The sequence below is a fragment of the Cimex lectularius genome, unplaced genomic scaffold (genome assembly GCF_000648675.2).
Source record: "Cimex lectularius strain Harlan isolate CLEC.00 unplaced genomic scaffold, Clec_2.1 scaffold144, whole genome shotgun sequence".
NCBI lineage: Eukaryota > Metazoa > Arthropoda > Insecta > Hemiptera > Cimicidae > Cimex > Cimex lectularius.
Window position 1 is genome coordinate 671,198 of NW_019392700.1, and position 24,839 is coordinate 696,036.

Sequence of the window (24,839 nt, forward strand, 5' to 3'; positions counted from 1 at the left end):
ATTTAATTATATTTGACTTATCAACGCCAAGTCGGTGACAGGGAAACCAATTTAAAGATTGTCCTATCAATTAATTAACGCAGCTAAAAGCTTTAACCTTAGACTTAATTAAATGTAAATTAATTAGGGGCGGTTTCATCTCAATTTGATATCGTTCGCGCAGTTTTTTTAGTTAACAATAGACATTTTGCCCCGAAACCCTCTCAAAAAAGGGTGAAACAGCGCTTGCGTCGGAAGCAACAAGTGGCATAAGCTTTTGCACTTATGATTTGGACTTCGAGCCAGAATCATCTCCTACGATGGTAACGTATAAAAAAACCAATCACAAAGCTTGATAAAAGATATTATTATAAATCAAATCTCATTCAATGATAAAATCCCTTTAAATACGGCTTAACATTAAACAAATCACTGGGTATAGTCAACGTTTATATGAACAACATGGTATGTGTCAAAATGACTGACCTGGTATGTTGGTCAGTATTAATTAGGCACAAAATATGAATTTTGGATATACATCGGTCGTTTTTCCCATAAAGAGTATTTAAATTCGCCAAAAAAATTATTGGTAACCTTTTTTTCCATTTAAATTTAACTGATTTTAAATTTTGAGATTTCTCTGAATGATCAACCTGTAATTTGGTCGTGTCCGATCATTTGGTCAGCCTATCCTCGCAGTGATGCTCTGCTTGAGAATTTCGCCATCTTCATGAGTCTGTGTGATGTGTATTATTCAAAGTATTTTCTTATAAGTTTTCAGGCAAAATTAAAACGAGTAATATCCGTTCGAACAAATAGCCATATCTTAAGAAAAATTCGAAGTTACCTATAAATAACTTTTTTCAAATTTTAGTTGCTAACCTTTGATTACTCTCTTGAAAATATTCGAGATAACTATAAAAATTGTCTTAGGTAATTGATTAACGCTTAATATCTTCTCTTTTTTTCTTCCTGACCTGGTGGATTGGCCAAATTTAATGTGTTAAAAATGATAACATACCAATTTGTCCATTGAATTTATAAATCTTGCCTTTTTACGTTTCAATTGTTTTGTAAGTGAAGAGAATTAGTAAGCACTATGTTCACAACGGTAGAAAACAAAGATTTTGCAATTGAATAAGGAGTCGATCCGCATATTTTTGTTCAAATTTTTTCTACTGTTTGACCTCTTTTTAGGGGTTTAGTTCATTCTATTCTATCAATGTTTTGGAATTTGAAAATGAGCTTGAATTATTAAAAGTACTAAGAGCCAGTATGGAAACGCCAGTTATCTCGCTCTGATATGCAGCCTGCGAGTTGAATACTTTATAATAGTTTGGACTTTTTTTCTTTTTTGTCATTGTTTTGGACTCGGTTGCCTTTTAGCTTTTTTGTCAGCTTGACCGACATTAGTAGGTCAATTTTTTTGGTGTAGTTTTATTTAGCAATTTCTACCTTTCATGTTGAACCGGCACGCGGGCACTACTGGGTCTGTCTTCACCCGCGAGTGAAGACAGACCCAGTAGTGCCCGTGTGCCGGTTCAACATGAGTTCGCCAACTCGCAGACCAAACCCCATCATCTACTATAATTTCTACCTTTGTTTAATGTAATCTATTAACTACTGCTCGAAGACAATACGCGGACATCTAACTGAAGTCGTAACAATTCTATACTGGACGATACATAAATAAATAATACCAGCCAGACTAGGAACATGAGAAAGTTTTTATTTGAGCAGTCTCAAAGTTAAACATTTGTCAACATTTCGTCTTCTTCTGTAAGCTGTAGGGGATTTTTAACAGGACGTATAAACAGGAATGGCGCGAGAGACAATACACAGACATCCCCTGTGGTCGAAATGCCAGAATCATTCTGAACTTAATGAAACAACGAACAAACGCAAATGGGCAAACTTCTGGGAGAAGAAAATTAGTTTGTCAAGTTTTTTGGTTTGTCTATATTTGTTGGCCATTTATCAACAGTTTGAAGTAGTTTTGTAAGATGGCTTTGCCGAGATCAAACTGAAATTGAAACGCTGGCCGAAATCAGTCTGTACTGAACGAAGCATAGAGATCATACTAGTCAGATCAGGGTTAAGGGGAAGTTTTTATTTGAGCAGTTTAAACATTTATCAGCATTTTGATCTACTTTTATTTTCATGTAAGGGATTTTTAAAAGAATTTATAACCATAACTGGTGCGAGAGACAGTATACAGACATCCACTAAGGTGGAAACGCCAGAACCATTTTGAACTTAACGATTCATGCAAAAAGAATGATCAAGAACGATCAACCTTCTGGGAAAAGAAGAGTGGTTTGTTATTGTGGTTAGATTTCTGGCTGGTTTACAAGCTGTTGAACATTTGTCACATTGAACAGTTTGAAGCAGCTTTGTAAGATTGCTTTGTCTGTCTGCATGTTAAGGAAAAGAGAATTGTCGATTCGATTTGAAAAGTGCGTGTTAAACATCTTACTAACGTATCAAGTAGTAGGTATGTTTTTTACATACCTTCTTGTATGTAGGTGCAGGAAATCTGGATTGTTTACAGGATTTATAAACAGAACTGACGACAGAGACATTACACTGACATCTCACTGAAGTTGAAAAAACATGTGAATAGGCGGACCTGGATGAGATTTGACAACAAAACAACTGACATGAGGAAAGATGATTTTACATACTATCACTTTCCAAAATTACCTCCTTATTATCAGTATTTTGTACCCGATTGAATAATATTTAAACACTTTCTTCAACGGGATCTATTCATAATACTTTCTAGAATCGGATGATATCAAAACGACAATAGAAATTCTCCGAGGTTGTTGGACTCGGGACGAATCCATCGTCGACACTGATGGATGGTGGGAAGTCGTTCTCACCTTATTTTCAATGAAAAGACCAGAAATTAAATAATAGGCCGTCTATAGAATAGCACGAATAATTTCACTCGAGCAATTTATGCACAACTTTCGACGGGATGATCCTTACGGTATGTTACGTCAGATTGAATCTAAACGTTACATTTCTTGAGCGTAACGCATCGCGTGCAGGCGTGTGTTATTTTAGTACACGACGGGTTTTACGTAACGTATGTTTTAATTGCTTTTTCACAATTGTCTTGGTCCGATTAATCACATATCACTTCCCTAGAAATTAATTATTTCCAAACTTGCAATATAACCAACCAACCTTTCTAATTCTGGTCTCAAGTTACCAGAATTTTGGGCATATACTTCTGCAATTGTAATTAAAAAATAAAGCGACCCAAATTTCTTCTTGAGTTAAAGCTAAAAAGTCTAACAGATCAGAATGATGGTACTGACCAAACTTCAACCGTCGTATTTGGAAAATGAATCTCTGATCGCAAATTTATCAAATGTTTCCCATATTGATATGATTTAACTTCCTAATTGATTTAATAACCCTAATTCTAACTTAGCTTTTATTGTTGCGGTATCATTAAATTATTTTGTTGTTCTGTTGGTATGGTATGGTGATAAGGATACCATACCAGGAAGCAGGGTTTGTACTCCCCTGGCACTGCAGCCTTCTGGCTTATTGTACCTTCCTAGTTCCTTAGTTCAGTGCTATAGACTCTATCCTTCCCCTTAGAAGTATCAGGTCATTGACTGTCGCTGCTACAATTTCATTCCCTAAGTTGTTCGTATGTTAGGTTGAATCTCCATTGAGCTGTTGCTTCGCATTCGAAGATGATATGGGTGGCTGTTTCCTCCTCCTCATTACATAATCTGCAGATGGGATTATTATTGTATACACCCATATTATGTAGATGTTTTCTCAGATGCCAGTAACAGGTTAGCAGTCCTATCACTCCTCTGAGTTTAGCCCTCTCTAGTTGCAGCAGTGATTTTGCCAGTCTTGGAGAGGGTTGTTTCATCATAAGTTTACTATGTCTAGCACCGCTAAAGTTTGTCTACTTCTCCTTTTGTTTTGTTTGGATCCATTCTGCGATGGAGGATAATCTATATTTGTTTTCGTTATCCCGAGTATAGGTTCGGGGGCCTATGTATGGCCATGCGAATCCTCCTCTGTCCAGTCTGTCTGCTTTCTCGTTACCCAAAATTCCTCTGTGTCCTGGCACCCAAGATATCATCAGGTTGTTGTGTTTCCCCAGGTTTTGGAGATTTTGGATGCATTCACTGGCTTGTTGTTCTGTTAGTTTCTTCCAATTAATTGCCACTGTTATTTTCTTATTCATTGTTGTCTATATGTATATTTCTTTAAAGGAATGCTGATTTTTCTTTACAACCTTTTCCATGCCGTTTTTGGTTGATTTTACTAGTGCCTTTAATCTTGCCATATTATTTACGCCATTAATAATGTTTTGTACAGTTATAATATTGCCATACAGTTATAATATTATTACGAAATTATTGGTGATGTAGTTTTGCTGGTGGTCTGTTTATTGACGAAAATTTGTTCATTATCTGATCATTCCTTAACTGTACTCACAAGCATTAATTAAATTTGATAAAAAAAGAAATTTTTTTAAAAAAGAATTAAAGGTGATGAGTGATCGGATGGTTCGCTGTGTAATTCTCTTTTAGAAAGTGCACTCTCTGACACGTAATAAAAGTGGAAGAGGCGAATTTTCTGTTATTAATCGCACCGCCTCATTGCCATTCTCACAGGGTTTTGAAACTTCTTCCCAGCTTGAATTGGAGAATAATAAAAAATTGTTCGAACGGCTCGGTTTGTAACGATCTCCGGCTTGGCTTCCTAGTCGAAAATCGTTGGGTCTACTGATTATGACGTAAAATTTTTTCCCCGAATAAAACCAATTGTCCAACCAATTCAGCAATTGTCCGAGGAGAAAGTCGATGCTGAACGACCGTCATTCCAGCGTGGGCTGGAAAAGTAAACAAGTTATGACCTTCAGTCGTCATATATGGAAGATAGGGAAAATTGACCGCAGTTTATTGCTCGGCAATTAATTAGTTTAACGAGCTTGCGTTATTGTCACCATAAAATCTTTATTTCTTACTTCTCTTCCCTACTTAATTTTCTACTTTTACCTTCTCACAGAACTGGTGATTTGAAAATTATTCAACCGATTGTGTAAATGCAAATTTCTGCAGGTATGAAGACATCTCGCAATTTGTTGAAATCACATTTTAAGCAGGAATATTTTATTAATTATAAAATTAGTATTCTTAAAAACATTTTGATTAGAATGGGTCCGCCTAATATCGCTTTGATTCTTGCCGGCATTAATCGGATCCAAAACATTGTTGCAGACCTCTAATAAAATTTTGTTCATTCCTCGGCGAATTAAATACCGTTTAAACAAAGCATTTATGCTAAGTAAAACAAAATTTCTTTATCCCACTATGTTTTAATCTCATACCTTAAAATCGCAGTAGTGGTGGAGTTGTTGTGGGAAAGCACTGTTCCTCTTCAATAATGAGTAGAAGTAAGACAAGGACGATTTCACAAGTCATTGAAATTAAACAATAATGTCCAAAGTCCAGAGAATAAGGCCAATGTTGGAAGGTGATAGCTTTTATTTGAAAAAATTTATAGTTCCAAGCATAAATTATCATTTTGCAAAAAAATAAAAATAAAACTGTTTCAAGTAACCATGCGTCCTATTATTGTCTGATTTGTTGGAATATTGCAAATTCCAAAACGATAAATCCATAATACTGTAATATTTAACATTATAATTTCACTAATCTAATGCAATTTCACATTTCTTTTCTTTCTTTCTCATTTTAGTTTTAGCCTATTTGTACTAAAAAAATAATTTTGAGAACTATCAAAGAGTTATCTATTTGTTGTTTTCTTATTACAAGTCAAACTTCGTCTATTTTAATTGTTGGAGATATAAGACAAAATAATACAGCTAACATTTTCAGATTTTCTCACTTGGTCAACTATTCTACAGTTCAATTTCAATAATTCTGAATACATCTTTCTATTCTTTATATTTTTACTTTATATTGCGTTTTAGGTCGATTTATTTGATATTTCTCACATTAATAAAAACAACTACCAGCCAACATGAAAAATTGAGAAACTGTGGTACCAAAGACCATTGTCAGGCCAAGCCCTCAAAAAATGCTAGTGTACATGACTTCTCCAAGATTGAAATGTAAGTCTATCTGAATTAGTAATAAAGCACAATAGTGATGTTGTATTTACAGATATAGGGAAAATCCATGCTCCTGCGACGACAGGTGCATTGAATATGGTGACTGCTGTGAGGACCGGCTGAACGAGTTGGATCACGACTACAAATACAAAGGAATCAAAAACAACTGGACATGCAAGAACATATCCAGCAAAGAGGTGAACTTGATTCAAAGAATTTTTACATAAAGGAATTTTAAAATTATTTCTCTTTTATAGTTTGTATTTATGGTGACAGAATGCAAGAGAAACAGTGTCCTGGCAACATTATGTTCAAGAAAAGGAGTAACAGACTATCATTACATGCTAGATGTGCCAGTTTATAGCAAGAAAACAGGTATTATTCACATCAATTTTAACAAAAATAAATAGTTAAACTGATAAAATTTGGCTTCATTTTTCAGGAATTATGTATGGTAATATATATTGCTCTATTTGTCACAATGATTTTAAAAACTTGGAAGGTGCGAACATGACGATCATGTGTACAGATGAGAGCATTACAATAGAAGATGTAAGATATCTAACACCATCCGAATTAACGACACATTTTAAAAAGTTAGCTTTTAGATAAACAATAGAGGGGAATACTGGCCGGGGATGAACATGTGGACGATTGGAAATGAAACATGCAAAATCCAGACAGAGTGGAATATGAAAATTAAAAGAAGAAAATGTGTTCCATCTGTCAGTGAATGTCCAAAAACCTGGGACAATTGGCTCGTTTCATCAAAATGCAGGGGCTACAAACAATTAGTGCAGGATCAAGATGGCAAGGTTTGTTGTTGAATAAAAACAACATTTATAAAAAGTATAATTTATAAATAATGTAATAAGCATTGTTTATTAATTCATAAATAATGTACAAAATGTTCTCAGTCAAATAATAAAATTTTGTTTCAGATATATAAAAATTCATACTGTGCAGTTTGCAATGGTGTAGATCCCGCCTCCATCCGATGCTGGCACAGACTAGACTATCGCGTATGGCCGCACATTCACCCAAATCCATCCTTGTCAATGATTATGAATTTCAATTGGGATTTCAGTTCTTGCGAGCTGCCAGAAGTTTGGGACGGGCTTTTGTCGTTATGTCGTGACATTTCCTGCCATCACCAGAATCAGCGGTGTCCCATGTCCAACATTTTATACGACAACCTGATCGCTTCACAAATCGAGGGCTATCTCACAATGACTTGCCTCATGATTTCAATCATTTGCCTCTCAATGCACAACATTATATACTATAGCTTGCCAAAACAGCAGAATTTGCCAGCACAAATTCTTAAATCACTTTCATGGTCTTTACTTCTGGCACAGGTGGTTTTTCTCGTCGGTGTAACTCCTGTTATAGAAATATCACATATAGTCTGTCAAGGGATTGCTATCATGGTCCATTTCTTTTTCCTCGCTTCTTTTTTCTGGATGAACACAATGAGCCTAGATATTTGGCGAACATTCTCAAGTTCTTACTTATCACATTCAGCAGCCAGGAGTTACTTCAATTATTCAATCTATGCATGGGGCGTCCCTTTGGTTCTGGTCATGATATCTGTGGTTTCTGATCTTACCAGTGCGATACCAGAAGAATACAGCCCTCAGTATGCCAATCTCCAGGGAGTCTGTTGGTTTGCAAGTAGATTCGGTTTAGTCATATTCTTTTATATCCCAATTTGGTCTCTTCTCTTAGTCAACACTGTATTATTCATTCACACACTCAGCTGTTTTCAAAAACAATCTTACCGTGCAGAACTGGGCACTGCTTCTGGGAGAAAGGAATACACTAGATTTTCGCTCTATCTCAAATTGTGGACAATCATGGGCCTCTCATGGGGTTTTGGCATGGTTGCTTCGCTGGCCAATATTCCAGATTTTTGGTACCCTTTCATCATTCTTAATGGACTTCAAGGTGCATTCATTTTCATAATGTTCGATCTCAAACAGAATATAATGGAGATGGTAATTGACAAATTTAAAATTGACCTTCCTCAATTTAAAAAAGGAGTCTCAACCCAAATAACTAAACTCAGTTCTTCTTCGTTGTTTTCAAAAGACACTGGAACTAAAATTTAATTTATTCATAGGTAAAACAAAAATATTTACAAAATTAATTGACACATAACACATTTAACATAAAAGTTTTCTACTATTTATGTCTTTTATGCATCTAATGTAGTATACTAATAATAACATGAAACTTATATTTGAAACTAATATTTTACTGTTTTTAAAGTAATTTTATAAACGTTTAACAAAAACTGAAATATAAAAGTTTTAACATAGGCAGAGCTTTTAGAAATCAGATAAGCAAGCATTTACAAAATAACTGGATAAAAATTTTAATCATCCTTCTTTCGTACAATGAATAATTCAAGCTTTTATGAACAATTTCAATTCAATTCTGTCTTAGTTTTGAAAAAGAAAACTAGTTTAAAATTAGGAAAATGATTTTGAAATATGCAAAGCTTACAGAAATATTTAACAAATTAAATAACAAAACCAAGAAAAGCTGCAATATATTTTAAATTTATTTTTCTATAGATCTATAGATTTTTATCAAACAATGGGGACTTTTTTTAACAGTAAGATTATTGTTTTTTTGAATTTTTATAAAGCAGGTGTTACATTTACTTTGAACAACATTTATGATAGCATATAAAATTCATATATTTATTAAACAAAAAATATATAATTTAACTTCTTTCCACCTTTTTTTATGCATCCAGCAATTAACTTGTTCTTTGATCTCATTGTGCTATCTTTGTTTGCATTCAGTTTCTATAGGTTCTAGATCCTTATGAATAATAGAATCTTGCCAGTCGATTGTTTTTTATTTAAAATATATTATTTTGTTTTGTGTGAATATGCCTTTCTTTTGCCGTACAGTCCCTTATTAGCTATATCTAAAATCTGTTAATATTGCTGAAATAAATGATGTCTGAGAAAATGCCTTGTAGATCGTGTATGCAATATTTTTACCTTATCAAAGCCCTGCTCATTTTATTAATCATTTTCACATTATGAATTATTATTTGTTGAAAAATATTGTGTTCTCCTTAACTTTTTCCATTCCAGTGTCAGCTAGTCAGATTGAGGCTTGTTTACCACAGTTTTGTTTATCCTCCGTTAGTGAATAAACCTTTTATTTTGCTAATTTCTAAAAGTTCTTTGACCATTAAATACATCTTTAAAATTTACAGTATACACATATGTATGTATGCATTCTGAGAACAAATCTAAAAATAATTTCCTACACTCATGCTGAGACTGTTGCTAGTCTAACTCCATTATTATTATTATTATTATTATTATTATTATTAGCCATATTATGGGAAATGTTTAAATTATGGAACAAAAATTCAAAATTCTAATTTAAAAAACAGGAATAAATTTAATATGTAACTTAAAATGGGATTTTTGCATACATTTGGCCTTCCAAATTAAGAATTTTAAAAGGATAAATTAAAGCTTTGGATGACAATAGGATAAATTAGTTTATGAGTGAATGTTTGGAGTCAGAGCTTTATAGCACTCAGAAGCTAACCTCAGATAGAAGGTTTGGTTGTTAGGGCGTAAAATGACCTTAGCCGTTAAAACGTCCTTAAAAATAAATAATAATAATTAAGTTGAAATTGAAAAAAGTACTGATGTGCTAAAATCTATTATTTAAATTGTTGAACCGGCAGTGGGTTATTTACTGGGGTCCATCTTTACTTGCCAGTTAGTAACCAATAAGAACACTCCGGATTAATGTCTGTTCTTGCAGAAGAAAGCAAATTTAGTTGCTACTGTCATAACTGCTTTAGTTGCTACTGCTTTAATATGAAAAATTTATGCAAGTATACATTTGAGAGCAGTAATTGCAAGATACATTTAAAAAATCAAAATTTCAACCGTTAAGCCATTTTATAACTGTGCAATTATAATAGATTTGTATTTAAAAAATCAAAATTTCAACTATTAAGCCATTTTATAGCTGTGCAATTATAATAGATTTGTATTAAAATATTTGCTTTACTATCATGTCAACATGCCAATATATATCAAACAATTCAAAGGATTTCATTCAAGCTTATTTATTCATAAATTAAAGTTCAATATATTCATTACATTCTTTAATAAAGATGTGTTTCAAGCTTACATTGTTACAATTGTTGTTATATATCACTCTCGATCTCAATCTCCCTCTCTCTTTTCCTTTTTCTCTCTCTTTCACTCTCTCCTGCACATCTCACTCTCTCTCTCTCTCTCTCTTTCTCTCTGTCACACTCACTCACTTTTCTCCTTCATTTCTCATACGCTATATCTATCTTATCATTAACTTATGCATATCTTTTGTTTTTGCTTTCTCATTTACTCTTTCCCACTTACTTGCCTTTTTTTAAATATTTTTCCTTTTTATTTTTACTCACTTCTCTCCTTCTCTCCTTTTATCTAAAAATTTAACCTTTTGTCTTTATATCTAACTTTGGTTTGTTGTTACATGTAAAATCTATGTAAAACATAATTTATATTTTAAATTATTTTGGTTATAAATAACAGTGAGGCTAAACAACTGTACTATAAATTTATTATTTTGCAGACTTCCCCAAGGAATAAAAACTTATGCTCTAGTTTGCTAGTTTAAAAGTATGTTAATAGTTATTTAGGTATTCACTTTTTTTAATGAATGGATGAAGGAATAATCAGCAAAATTGCTGATTCCAATCTTTGAGTTAATTTTGATTTCAAATGGTACAAATTGAAATGCAAAACATATCCTATGAACAATTTTTTATTGGCTACTATTTTCTCCTTACAAAGTGCCATCCTTCGAACAATTTAAGAAATGTTACCATTTCCTTTTTTTAACTTCATTCTACACTGATGGACAAAATTAACACACCACTCAATTTATTTATTTTAAAATTAAATCCATTGTTTACAGGTAATTAGGTTACCTAATTAATGTAATGATATAATGATATAAAGTAATGTAATGATATATATTTATTGTTATATATTATAATACAATATACAGGGTGTATCAACTTCTACACTCAACCCATTTAATTCGGAAACGATTAACTTCAACTAAAAATGGTCTACAAACAACTATTTAATTTTGGCTAGGAATCGCGTGGTGGTAACAGATGTAACATAACTTTCTCTTCTAGGGAAATGCGATTCTAGAGCTTATTTTATGGTACTTTTACTGAAAGGAAAATTTTGATAGGATCGACCGTTTCTGAGTTATGCCCGACGGAAGACGCGTGAGGGGGTATTCTTTTAGTAACAAAAAATTAATTTGGGGTTTGTATAAAACCATTTTGTGCTAGAGTTAATCGTTTTCGAAATAAACCGGGAGGGCTATCTTGTTAAAAGCAGCATACCGCCCACGCGTCTTCCGTAGGGAATAACTCAGAATTGGTCGATCCTATCAAAATTTTCCTTTCAGTAAAAGTGCCATAAAATAAGCTTTAGAATCGAATTGTACAATAAAAATATGGTATTCTCATTTAAAATAGCGAAGTTAGTGTCATTTCCCAGCTAGATGAGAAAGTTACGTTAAATCTGTTACCACCACGCGATTCTTAGCCAAAATTAACTTGAGGTTTGAATAAGTCCATTTTTTGCTAAACTTAGCTGTTTTCGAATAAATGAGTGGACTATAGAAGTTGATACCCTGTATATAAATTAGGTTAATTAGGTAATAAGGTAAGTTTACTTTTGCACAGATTAATCCCATTTATACAAGACGTAGTAGCATTGTGCTCTTCCATTCTGCTATGCCTAAAGAGTGCTTTCATTTTATCTTTTTACTTCATTTGGTATTACATATTCTTATTCTTAAACCATTTTCAATGGCTCCAGTTAGGCATGTGAGTGAGTACGATAGTGTCAGGGTCATAACATTGAGAAAGGATACAGCCAGTACGAAGTCGCCGGGAGACTGATACTGTACAATTAGAAGGTTTATTCGGCACTTCAGAGAAACAGGGCTTCACATTGGAAGGCCAGGGCACGGTCGATCTAGGTCTACAGTCATGAGAGACGATAGATTCATTCGTCATCAGGCTCTAAGAAGCTGCAGCATTACGGGAAATAAAAAAAGAAATCTGATAAGACAATTCCAAAATGTTTCGATTTCTCTCAGGACTGTAAGAAGTAGGCTCAATAAAAATAACCTCAGGGACCTGCCACGGCTCGTGGACCTCTTCTCACCACAGCTAAGAAAATGGCCAGGCTTCAAATCGCACGGGAAAATATGAATTGAACATTGGAAGATTGGTGACGAATTCTTTTCACAGATGAGGTAAGAGTTTGCCTCAAATCTTCAGATGGGCGTAATTTCTTAAGTAGATGCTCAGGAGAAAGGTACGCCCTATGCTGTATGGTTCCTCATGTGGCATTCCACGGTGGGTCGTTGATGTTCTGGGATGGCATTTCCTTGGACGCCCGCACCGAATTGGTTGTTGTGCGAGGAAGATCTCTAATTTCACAGCGGTACTTACGAGACATACCGAAGAAAATGTAATGCCATTTGCCCCCACATCAGCGAGAGATTCTTGCTAATGGAGATGCCAGGACCCAGGCAGCACGTATTGTGAATGACTATCTGAATGAGGATGGAATTGAGTGCTTATTGTGGCCAGCTCGAAGTACACACATGAACCCAATCGAACGCATTTGAGACCAACTTAAGCGACGAGTACGACAGCGAAACCCAGGTCTTACACCCTAGAAGAGTTGGAAATGGCTGTTCTTGATACTTGGGAAAGAATGCCTCAGGATTTTCATTCCATCAGAAATCTTTTCCAAGGAATGCAAAGGCGTTTGGGATGGAAATACTTGGTATTAAACCTCAGATGGCATTCCACGGCGGATCATTGATGTTCTGGTGTGTCATTTCCTTGGACGCCCGTACCAAATTGGTAGTTATGGTAGAACCATCACAGAGGTACTTACAAGACAGAATTAAAAACATATGGTGCCATTTGCTCCCCACTCGGTTGCTAATGAAGGATTATGCCAGGTCCAATGTCATAGAGCACGTATTGATGATGACTATGTGAATGACGCTGGAATTGACAGTCAGTTGGAATGTCAACATTTGAACTCAATCGCAAATATTTGAGACCAACTTAAGCGACACGTACGACGACAAATCCCAGGTCTTAAGACCTTAGAAACGGTGGAAATGGCTGTTCTTGATGATTTGGAAAGAATGCCTCAGAAATCTTTTCGAAGAATGTAAAGAAGTTTGAGAGACGTGATTGGTGTCAGAGGTGGAAATACTGGTATCAAAAGGTGCACATTTTTTTTTTCAATTTTATTGGTGTAGTAAACATTTTCTTTTTAGATGTCTTATTTTTACAACCAAACCTATTTTTGGTATTCAAAATATGAATACGTTAAAATTTAACGGTCGTGCATTCATTTTGTCCATCAGTGTAGTTTAGGTTTTCATTTTTAAATTTTTTAGGGTTATTGAGTATTTAAGTCCTTCATAGATGGTAGGATCTGACCCAATTTGGTAACCCCTAACTCTGTACCTTATTGTCATATGTTATTCATTTGGTAAAAAAGCAAATAGATCATACACATTATAGGTGCATTGTAATCATTGTCGATATTCCGGTATCGACAGCAATAGAAGTACAAAGGGAGAATTGACAGGCGGAATGGACGGTTTGACAACCATGAAGGTGCCCTAATAAATGGCTGATCCACGATAGAATGGATACGTCTTCACCTGGGAGGGTGAACGCACTTGGTGCCACGTCCGCGTTGGTCGATCCCCTCCGCGGCTATCGAGTCTCTCCCACTTCAACAACTTCCAGATCCGGTCAGAAGTTCCAGCCGTGCCCAACGCCATGGCTTGCCTCGTCCTCGTCCTTCTTTTGCTCCTGCTATGCACTTTCGACGTCTTCTACTATCTGAGGATCGTTTCGACGATCTTCTTCGGCCGTCTCTTCCAGAAGAAGTTCAAAGTCACCGACACCTTGACCCTCTACGGTAAGTACGAGCGATATATCGTTAAGCAAACACGTATTATTCTATACTTTCACTATAATTTCAAATTAATTAAATATTTCATAAGTTATTTTTAAATGAATAACGTATGTCAATAAAGTTAGGGGTTTTTGTTATTTGTTGTTCAACTCTGTATTTGTCAGTCATTACAGAGTTAGGGGTTTGCAAATTGGGTCAAATTCTACCACCTAAAAAGGACTTAAATTTTCAATAACTGAAAAATTTAAAATTTAATTTTCAAAATGAAAAGTGTAATATTCATAAATATTTTAATTAGATTTAAGGAAAGATCTCTTCATTTGACGCAATAGATTATAAATAGTATAGAGATGGTTTTCCACGAAATGAAAATGCTTAAAATCAGTTCAGTGACAACCTAAAGATGAAATTTTCAAAATTCAAAACTGATTTTATTAAAGAAATCATCTAAATGCACTACTATTTTTGGGATTTTTCAGGTTCTTCTAGTTTTAATGTTTGCTTCATTTAGCAGTTTCAGATCCAGGATAACATGATCAAACTTTAGGGATTTCTAGACTGATTTAGCAAGGTGATAAAATTTAAAATGCAACAAAAAGGTATCCAGGGATAAACGTCGAAGCTTTAGATTAAAATGAAGTTTACATCAAAAGTTTAAATTTTCTCAATATAACACAAAACGTAAAAATACGTTAATAGAACGAAAACGCTTAAAAATTAACAAAAAAAGTTAAGTGATGCTTTAAAGCTTTAAAAGCCTTGCTTTAAATAAGAACAGAAATATATGCACATTGGTTAGTATAATGTCTTCATTTTTTATTTATTAGGGACATAAGAATCTAGATGACAAGGTCATACTTTTATAATACTCAATAATACTTTATAAGTTGAACTAATAATACGGAAAATACTTAAAACCCGTAGAAAATTGTTTGGGTAAAAACATGGATTAATGCCATTTGTATTGTAATATTTTTACTTGTATTGTATTATTGTATTGTAATATACTGTTTTAATATAAAATTATACAAATTGGAACGGTTTTTAAAATAATTTGAAATTATTTCGCAGGGTTTTTTCATGTTTACTCGCCTGTTTTTGATTCTGGCTAACATGTTTTAATTGTAAAATATTCATTATTGTTCTAACAAAGTTAAAACGCTTATGGGTCCGGCATATAGAGAAATGTTACTCCATGTGTCCCACCTAATTGAGGGATGCAATAACCCCAACTAGGGCTCCCTATAGATGTAGGTAGGGAATGTATTTATTAGCGTGAATGTGTAATGTGAGCGGGTCGATGGCGTCGTCGTCTTATATTGAGTCCCCCATCCTCCCTCAATTAGGTTAGTAATATAATTTGTTAGGGTGTGATGGAGGAATATTGCGTAGCAAGAGCACTGTCGATAAATAGCCCTCGGAGGACTTGACTAGATGAAGGGTCATCCTCACTTGATTAAGGATAGTCCGTGCGAGATTGGCAAACTGATTCTTCCTTTTGGGCCGAAGCCCGTGATAGTGTACGTCACGCAGATAAAGGTTGCTCGATGTGACCAACTAATTGTGTGAGTACATTTCATTGGCTCCATATAGAAAGCGTGTAGAAATGCTGTTTGTTGAAGAACTGCGGCAAAGAATAGAAAATGCATCAACCCATCTCCTCTGACACTTACGCTCTGAGAACCGGTGAAGAGTGGTTAAAAAAAAGCAAATCTTTGCAGCTTTACGCAAGGCAGGCAGTTCGTACATGAAATGTGATTGATAAATAGCAAACCAAATGACTGTTTTTTTAAAAACTTTTTGCCATAACTTGGACATTTTAAAATCCATTGTTTTCAGCGGAAAAAACCCTTTAAACTGGGGGCACCAGCCTCCCCTCTTCATATCGAAATCGATATCGATATAATAAAAGGATTTTTGAAATGGTCGTAAGTTCCTGAAAAAACACCAAAAAAGATCTTAAAACAAGCGAACAACCAAGAAGAAAGAAGAGAAGAATAAACCTTTAAAATGATGGCAGGATTTATAGGGTCGTATTTGAAATTTTGAATTTGAACTGTCCTGAGGAACCCTTTATAATTTTTCCCCAAAAATAAGGTAAAAGTTTAAAGCTAGTCTAATAAAATATCAAAAACTTTTTTTTTATATCGTCATTGGTTCAAAAGAAATTCAGCCGGGCCATCTAAAAAGGATACCCTTTATAGTAAAGATAATTTTGATCCTTTTAAAAAGATAGTTCTACTCACAGTAAGTTGTTTTCCACGATTCGAATTTCGAGCTTACAGCTCATCCTCAGGTTGAAGGAGCCCAAATTTCAATCTGATGATGAGCTATAAGCTCGAAATCCGTATCGTTGAAAACAACTTACTGTAAGTAGGAACTATCTTTTTAAAAGGATTGAATACCGCACTCACTCCACCATTCATAATTTCTAATATAGTTTTGTCTCCCCAGCGTGTTTTGAAAGTGACTGTATTTATTAACGTGAACGTGAAGTGTGAAAGGGATGATTACGTAATAATGAGTACCCCAACATTAGGTTAGTTATATAATAGGTATAAAGGGTTGATAGAGGAATATTGACTACTCCACCACCTTAACTGAATGAATGGTAAGTAAATAAGAAAGAATGTGTTTAAGAATGAATGAGAGTGTGGCTGGGTTTGGATCTAGCACTACATGCCTTGGAGAAGAAATGATCTAGCGTCCTAGCTGTTGGTAGTCCTTGGAGCCTAACTTCTTTTGCTGGACGCATTGAGGTCTGACTCCGGACTGATTCTCCAGTCCTGCAGGTAATTTATTTTTGGGTCTCTTGGGTAAAGCCAGGCTTCAGGGCTGAAGGAAAACAGGACGAGGTAAGAGAAAAGTTCAAAATGTATTAATTTTAAGTGTTATGAAACGTGTTTTGTTTAGTACAAAATTAACTCGATATTAATGTTATACTCGTCCTGTTTTTCTTTATTTCCCACAAGTTTTATAATCATCACATGATCATAATATTAATATTCTCTGCTGGTTTAGCACAGTGACAAAACGTTAAAACCCATAGAAAAGTGTTCGGAGATAAACTGAACGAAATCGGATCCAACTAATTTTAGATCAAACGGAATTTTACTGAAAATACACGCTTGATGACAAATTTATCCTGCCAGTCGACAATTTTATTTACGGTAGAAAGACAAATTTTAAAAAATCTTTATTGTTAATTTAACTCTTCAATTGGGTATATTTATTAAATTTATTCTGCAGTTCTGTTATTTTTCATTATAAGTAGAAAGTTCTGTTAATCCTGAGTAAAATGAAAGTTGAGAACTGTTTGGAAAACATTTTCTTAAATTTTACACGTCCTTCATATAAAACAAGTTAAATTCCGTTACCATTTACTTTATAAATTAATAATCAACACAGTTTACTAATCTTAAAAATTGAACTTTAAAACAGACAAATATTTCAAATATAGATATAAAATATAGTTCAGCAGATCGACTGTTTATCTTTCACATCTGTACAATGATTATGATAATCAGTATTGATCGAACCGATCACAGTAGGATATCGATTGCATCCTATATTACGAGGAAGGGTGGTCATAACAAGTCCTTCCTTTTATTCCTTACTTCTTGGCCACCATTTGCAAGATTACTTTCCACGTATGTCATATTTTTAAGCTTTAAAAAATGAATTTTTACTGGTTCTAATAAAAAACCAGCCATTTCTATTCAGATGTTGTATTAAAAGCATAATTAGCGGACAAACAATAATTGTCGCAATGAAAATTATTGATATTAAGACAAATTTATAGTTTAAAAAAAAACTTTCGTTCCATCACGAAATTCTGGACTTGAGCTATCTCAGACACAGAGTGAAAATCAGCAACACATCTTTCGAAGTCATTAGAAAGAATTTGCAGTACACAACAAACCGAACTAAATCACAAATGGGACCATTTAACGACCCTGCTAGTCGAATTATAGCATAAATATTTACGACAACCAAACAAGCAATTTGTAACGAATAAATAACTGCAGCTGTAAAGGAAATTATTCATTAATGAATATAAATAAAAACATTTTCTCAGTGACAGTACAAAGTTAAAGGGCAAAAATAATGTAACTGAAATTAATGCAAATGTAAAAACAATAGTATTCAATTTAAAAAAAAAATGTATATGCTTTTTAATCTTTAGAATATAAGATATTGTGTTTCATCCTAATTTCACATCATTGTAGTTTTCTAAAGTACCATTCTTGAAAAAATGGCGTAGACGGGTCATTAAGGGTATAAGGAGGGAGAGGCAAGGCCAATGTTAAGCGTGAACGAAGTTCAGAATGTTTAATGCTGCATTTCTTTACTTCCAATTAACAAAATGAGACATTTTACTTTTAAACCTTCAAATACGAATCGGGCTGTTAGGAATTCTCGAACCTCCAAGACCGTTTCTACAAGGAAAAATGTTTTTATATTACCTTCAAATATTCAAATAATCCTTCATTACTACTATCATTGTTGCCCTCCTGGACTACCCTAACAAGTTCGGATTCTTATGCAATTTTCAGGAATTATGCGGGGTGCTTTCTAGATGATCCCATATGAATTGTATTCCAAGCTGATTAACATATGCACATAGGATTGCTTAAACTGTGAGAAAGCTAAATTTAAAAAATATCGAGAAGGAGACTTTAGCTTTGAAGTCAAAGAATATCGTGGAATGATTTCTTCCCTAGATAATGATGTTCTGCGAGCTTGGCATCCCAGAACAACCGTTCAAGAACTTGCAGTGAATCTTTCAGTTTGGAAATCGACCATCGCAGACCACCTTACGGCAATTGGAAGGGTGGTTCCTCATGCATTAAACGACTGCCAAAAAAAATCATCGTTATGAATTTGCGCAACACTTCTTTGCCGAAACAGAAACGAACCTTTTCTGGATAGAATTGTTACTTGTGATGAAAACTAGATTCTGTTGTATCTTGGTTATGAGGTTCTGCCTCACCCACCTTATTCTCCAGACCTCTCGCCTACCGACTACCATTTTTTTTCCGGCACCTGGGCGACGTTTTACAACATAAAAAATGTATTGATCAAAAGTCGTTAGAAAATCGTTTACAGAATTAGTTAATAATAAAGTCTGAAAGTTGCCATCATGTTGGAAGAAGTATATTGAGTATGATGGAGGGTATTTTAATTAATAAAAGTTGTTTAAAATCATTTATTTAATTGTTTTTATTCTATAATCATAAACCTGCATTATTTTCCAGACAAATCAATAGTTGCAAGACATTGTGTTGTTAATCAATTCAGCCAGTTATTATTTTTAATTTATTAAAAAGTTTTCTTCTATTTCACTGAAGGTGCTCGGAGACTTTTATTACTAAGTGTATTATCACAAAGATTAAAAACGTGCATATTGATGATATGATATGATTTCTAATAGTGTGAAGCATAAAAAATTACCGTTTTTCTTGCTAATTTAAAAATAATTTTATTTGGGCAGTTTTTTTTTGTTTTTTTTTTTAAATATTCAAAGTATGTACAGTTGTGTTCTATGGTTTGTTGCCATCTCGAGGCCAGGTTCTAGATTCCTTCACAATACCACCCTTTGGGTTATGAACGGAAGAATTCTACAACTCCATTTTGAACCTCATCCAGAGTTTTCCCTTGAAGATAATGAGCCATTGACCGGAACAGATTGTAGTCGGAAGGAGCTAAGTCTGGTTTGTAAGCAGAGTGAGGATTCCATCAAAGTCTGTAATTTTTTATTCGTGTAGCGAGAAGTGTGCGGTCGGGCGTTATCTTGTTGAAACAAAACACGATTTCGATTTACCAATCCTGGGTAACGCTGGGTAAAAACATTATACATTTTTTCTAACTGCTCACAATAAAGTTTTGAATCAATGGTTCGACCTTCTAGAATGAAATCGTACAGAATTATGCCTTCGTAATTCCAAAATACAGACAGCATTGTCTTTTTGTAGAATTGTCCTTGTTTAACGACTGGGTAGAGCAGGCTGATTGCAGTTTAGCCGTTCTTTCTTGGTCTTGGAGTTTCTCCAATATATACACTTTTCATCGCAAGTACTTACATTTACTTTTAATGAACCGAAGATCATTTGAGTTTTTCAAAAGAAATTGACAAATTTCTACACGACGTCGTGCCTGGTAAATGGTCAACTCATGAACCACTTTTAATAAGCGGTTCACTTTTCCCAGATTCTGCAGTCCAAGATTTATAGTGGATTGGAATACTCCAAGCTCTCTTGCAGATTCCCGAGTACTTTTCGTTGGGTCTGCTTCAACAGCATCCCGCAGAGTTTCCCCATTGAATGATGATTTTTGTCCAGAACCCTCTTTCCTCCCGAGGTTGACGTCAGCAGATCAAATTTCTGGAACCGTCTGCACACTGTCCGTTCGCAGAGAACATGCTCTTCATCAAATTGCCCAAACGGGTTGTTTCGGCAGCAGAAAACAGGCGATTACAATTTCAAAAAAAAGGAAATCGATCATTTTTTATTACTATCACCCTATTACTATCATCATTTCAATATTACAAACTAAAAGTATTTTTAAAAATCAGCTTTGGTGAAGAATGAATAGACAAAAATTAATTCATACAATCGTGACTAGCTTAAATGAAAACAATGACCATATTTTATCAACGGATTATTAAAAAGGCATTGTATCGTTGACAAACAGGAAAAGTTTTTATATTCATACTTATTGTTTGTTAAAATGTATTTTTTTTATCTCTTCCTTTTGTACTTATCCTTAACTGGCAGGAGTGATGCGTTTTTGATTCCGTCTGGATTATCTGTACAAATTAGCCTATTTTTCATACAGTACCGACCCTGCTCGTTCAGGCTTAAGACGCCTCTGCCAAGGTCTCAAGGTCTTCTAGTACAGAGTGTTTTTCGTTTTAATGACAAGATTTTTATTGTCTAGGAGACTATTTTTCAAATTTCAATACATGCTTCTACAGACAGTTGATTAAAGTGTCTCCTCCCTTGTGCTCTTTTTAGTTTGCCTTTTGTGTACTTCAACCTTTTGTGTCCGAGAGACTGTTCCGATCCACTTCCGCTTTTGTGATGAACACGTATCGCGTGGCACGAATCGCATTTCATCAGATGTGTCTCGCGAATCCCCCTGGGAATTTAAACCCGGCGGGGAATCGGATGGTATTCATCAAGTGTATTTTTGGAACACGGCAATAATAGCAACACGGCCATACAAAAAGCGTTGGTTTCATTTCAAAATAATCCCTGGGTAATTTTCCAGTGGGGTTCAAGGACTACCGCTCCGAGAGTTGTAACGTTTGGAAAATAACTGAGAAAAGTTCTAAAAATAAAATCCCATTATATTCAAATGACTACCGATTCTTGATTCCATCGCTACACATCTGGGATTTTAAAAAGAATATAAAGTCCCTTTAAAAAGATATTTCTAGCACCACTTTCCTCAAATTGCTTTCATCTGGTTTTGCAATTTCAAAATAACTGACCGATTATGTACTAATTTCCAATGATTTTAACATAAACTTCATTCGAAAGTCTTTTCTCAGACTGATCAATTTTATAAACTACTATGGATTCATTTCTTCCATTATTTGCATATTAAGTGTATTATATTGATTGTTGTTATTAACATATTTGAATATGGTCATATGTTGATCCTTAAACATCAATTATGTTCCAACATAATTTTTGCAACTGTCACTGAAGTACGGTCACATCAATAAAGTTGCTATTGTTTGATAGTTACCCTAATCTGGGGATGGATAACTATCACACAATAATCAAGGTAGCAGAGACGTTAGCATGATAGACACTCGGCTTGTAGACCCTGCAGTCATGGGTTCGATTCCCACCATCACCCCTTTTTGTCACACAACCCTTCACCCCCAAAAGATACACACGTTCTTTAGCTTACAAAAAGACCCACAGACCACAGAGGAAATCTCACAATAAAGTTTCTATTATTTGATAATTACCTACCATCCTGATCTGCCTATCTTAGCTAATTTGTGTTAGTTCAGGAGTTTTGGCTATTCGTCATCTTCAGCATTTCACAGAACTCACCCAAACCAACTGAAGATGGCGAAAAGCCAAAACGCATCTTAACTAATAAAGATCAACAAGGTTAAGCACACCTGTATGATGGGTAACTATCAAATAGGTTTATTACCCCGCAGACCACAGGAGTAAATCTCACAATAAAATCTTTGGCACATGGCAGCGAAGCCTTAAATTTAATTAAACAATTTTATATTGAGTTTTGTTAAAATGAACAAAATTAAAACGTGCAAGCTAAAGGAAATTATCAGATTGCAATGTTAGTAAGTTAGTTCTTCCTAGTGATGCAATCAGCACTCTTCCCCTCCAACTAATGATTCAACAGTCCTAAAAAAACAGGGTATGTTTTACTAATTTTAAATAATTTGAATCACATTGTAAATTTTCAACTTGAACTAAATAATTTCCATATCATTTATTTTTTAGGTACTAAAAATCTTGTTAAAACCATCAAAATTCATGTGATCAACCATGAGAGATTGCCTTTCTTACTGGGGATCGCAAGTCATATTAACTCCTGGGGTGTTTTTTTTTTTTTTTTTTTTTTAATGAATCCTATTTGCAAGTATGTTGGGTTCGAATTCATGGCGCTGAAATTGCACATGAGTCTGGTTGATACCTTAACCATCGCAGCCACCAACACCCCTGGACCTAAGCTTCAGTAAAAATAATTAAAAACCCATAAACATGGTTCAAAAGTAGCAGTAACAGAATTTGGATAAAAAGTTTACATTATGTTTAAGATCTGCAGATTTGACAATTTCCAGTACCTACACAGAATTCACATATTGCAATTTTTCCTCTAGTCAGTTCAAAATTTTCAGACTAATTCAAATGTTTCAAATATTTATTAAAGGAATCATTGTTGTTGTGGATCAAAGGATTGTTGATATGATTCCATGTAAACTTTAATTGGTTAAAAAAAGAAACATTGTGAGGTCAATGCAAGTTGAACAGGCTCTAATTTCCCAGATCTGCTTATTTTCGTTGGCATGGGTCTGCCAGATAGATTTTGGCATTTTGTGTCTCAATGAGTAGGTCTGTGTGTTATTTTGTTAATAAATGTATAAACGAAACAAATAAAACAGGAAGACTATGATGATCAGAGATGTCAATAGATCATCTCTGATATTGTTCACAGAGATAGTTTAGGCCTTATAGTAAAATGTTATATTTTATTGATGTACAAATTGTGCAAATGCAATAAAAATTGGATCACAAATAATATATAAAACAGTTTGATGGTTCACTTTTGTTAACATTTATTTGCTTCCATTAATTAATTTTACAAAACTTCTAGGTTTCTGCTTCACCCAAGATTTGGATCTCGTGTTCAAGCATATGAACAATGCCCGATTTGTTAGAGATTTGGATTTTGCTAGATTTCACTTCTATGATAGAACCGGTCTTTATGAGGAGATGGTAAAGAGGAAGACTGATGCTTTGCAGGCCGCTACGAATATCAGGTACAGGAAGGTAATACCGATCTTCACCTTCTACAGGATAGAGACTAAAGTGAGTAAATTACTACATTTGTTGGTTTTATTTGTCATTATAAAATATTACCGTTCACAGATGATATACTGGGAGGACCGATCGGTCTACTTGGAGCACAAATTTGTCACCAATGACGACTTCATCCGAGCGATTGTACTCAGTAAGGCGACCATGAAAGAAGCCCCGGTTGACGAAGTCATGGAAGCACTCGAAGCTGGCCCAAGGCCTGAGCTTACCAAAGATTTGGACTTCTGGATCAAGAGCATGGAAGCATCCAGCGAAAAATTGAAAAGCGATGCCTCCAGCAAAAAGACTGATTGATGAATAATTTTTTGAAAATTCATTTATTTTTAAGGCAGATGTTTATGTTTTTATTTAAAGCTTTTTTTTAAACAATCATGTTCTTAATGAATACCTCCCCTTTTTATTATATTATAAAACATAAAATAGAAGTTTTTAGTAGCAATGATTAAATTTATAAATGGATGTGTTATTCAATTATATAAACATTTGTGTAACATTATTAAAATTATTTTTTAATGATTTCAAGTAATTCTTGACATCTTTTTTGCCCTTATTTTTAATTTTTTCATAGCTCATTCATTCTTTTTTTTCATTTTTCTTTTATCAGACATATTTACAAAATTAAATATCAAATTCTATAGAAAATATCAATATTAAAACGCTAGATTAAACAGTACTTTTAAAACATACCAGATCTTTGTACTTATGATTAACAGTTCAATGTTTGCATAAACAACATTTTTGTAATCTAGATCACATAAATTAAAAACATTTAAACAGTTATAAAATTATACAACTACATATATTGTTTTACAAAGGTAAAACACCCAAGTAAATATTTACAAAATATTTATGATCACAGTTGATTTGTTTGATACTGATTGGAACAAATTTCAAGCTTTCTTGAATTTCAGTATTAGTATACTCGTCGAGAGGAAAATCAAAGTCCATACTATGTTTGAGACGAATCCTAAATATACAGTGGACTGCGTCATGTCCCACCCTCTGCCCATCATGGCCCTCATTGAATTTGTAGGATAAGTCAGTGGTAGGAAGTATGTGATCGGCTTTAGCGAGGCGTGCATGCCTTCAATTGGCCACATGACTCCTAAGCAGAGA

At 34.2% G+C, this 24,839-nt stretch overlaps 3 protein-coding genes across 3 annotated transcripts in view; 2 read left to right on the forward strand and 1 right to left on the reverse strand.

The window, feature by feature from the left end:
* Window positions 1–224: 224 nt before the first annotated feature.
* On the forward strand, window positions 225–8,595 carry LOC106668390. Its single transcript, XM_024226097.1, has 7 exons — window positions 225–302; window positions 5,960–6,100; window positions 6,153–6,297; window positions 6,358–6,475; window positions 6,543–6,652; window positions 6,709–6,915; window positions 7,042–8,595. The coding sequence occupies exons 1-7, from the start codon at window positions 265–267 to the stop codon at window positions 8,209–8,211; spliced, it is 1,929 nt and encodes a 642-aa protein (XP_024081865.1). The 5' UTR covers window positions 225–264; the 3' UTR covers window positions 8,212–8,595.
* Window positions 8,596–13,948: 5,353 nt separating this feature from the next.
* Window positions 13,949–24,165, forward strand: LOC106668457 (protein THEM6). The gene is made up of 3 exons (XM_014397249.2): window positions 13,949–14,136; window positions 23,500–23,714; window positions 23,775–24,165. The coding sequence occupies exons 1-3, from the start codon at window positions 13,995–13,997 to the stop codon at window positions 24,015–24,017; spliced, it is 600 nt and encodes a 199-aa protein (XP_014252735.1). The 5' UTR covers window positions 13,949–13,994; the 3' UTR covers window positions 24,018–24,165.
* Window positions 23,437–24,839, reverse strand: part of LOC106668456 (ABC transporter G family member 20-like) — a 42,813-nt gene continuing 41,410 nt past the window's right edge. Inside the window, exons 15-16 of the mRNA XM_014397248.2 lie at window positions 23,766–24,828; window positions 23,437–23,695 (exon numbers count right to left, since the gene is read on the reverse strand). Coding sequence (XP_014252734.1) covers window positions 24,614–24,828 — 215 coding nt within the window. The 3' untranslated portion in view covers window positions 23,437–23,695; window positions 23,766–24,613. The remainder of the gene's footprint in view (window positions 23,696–23,765; window positions 24,829–24,839) is intronic.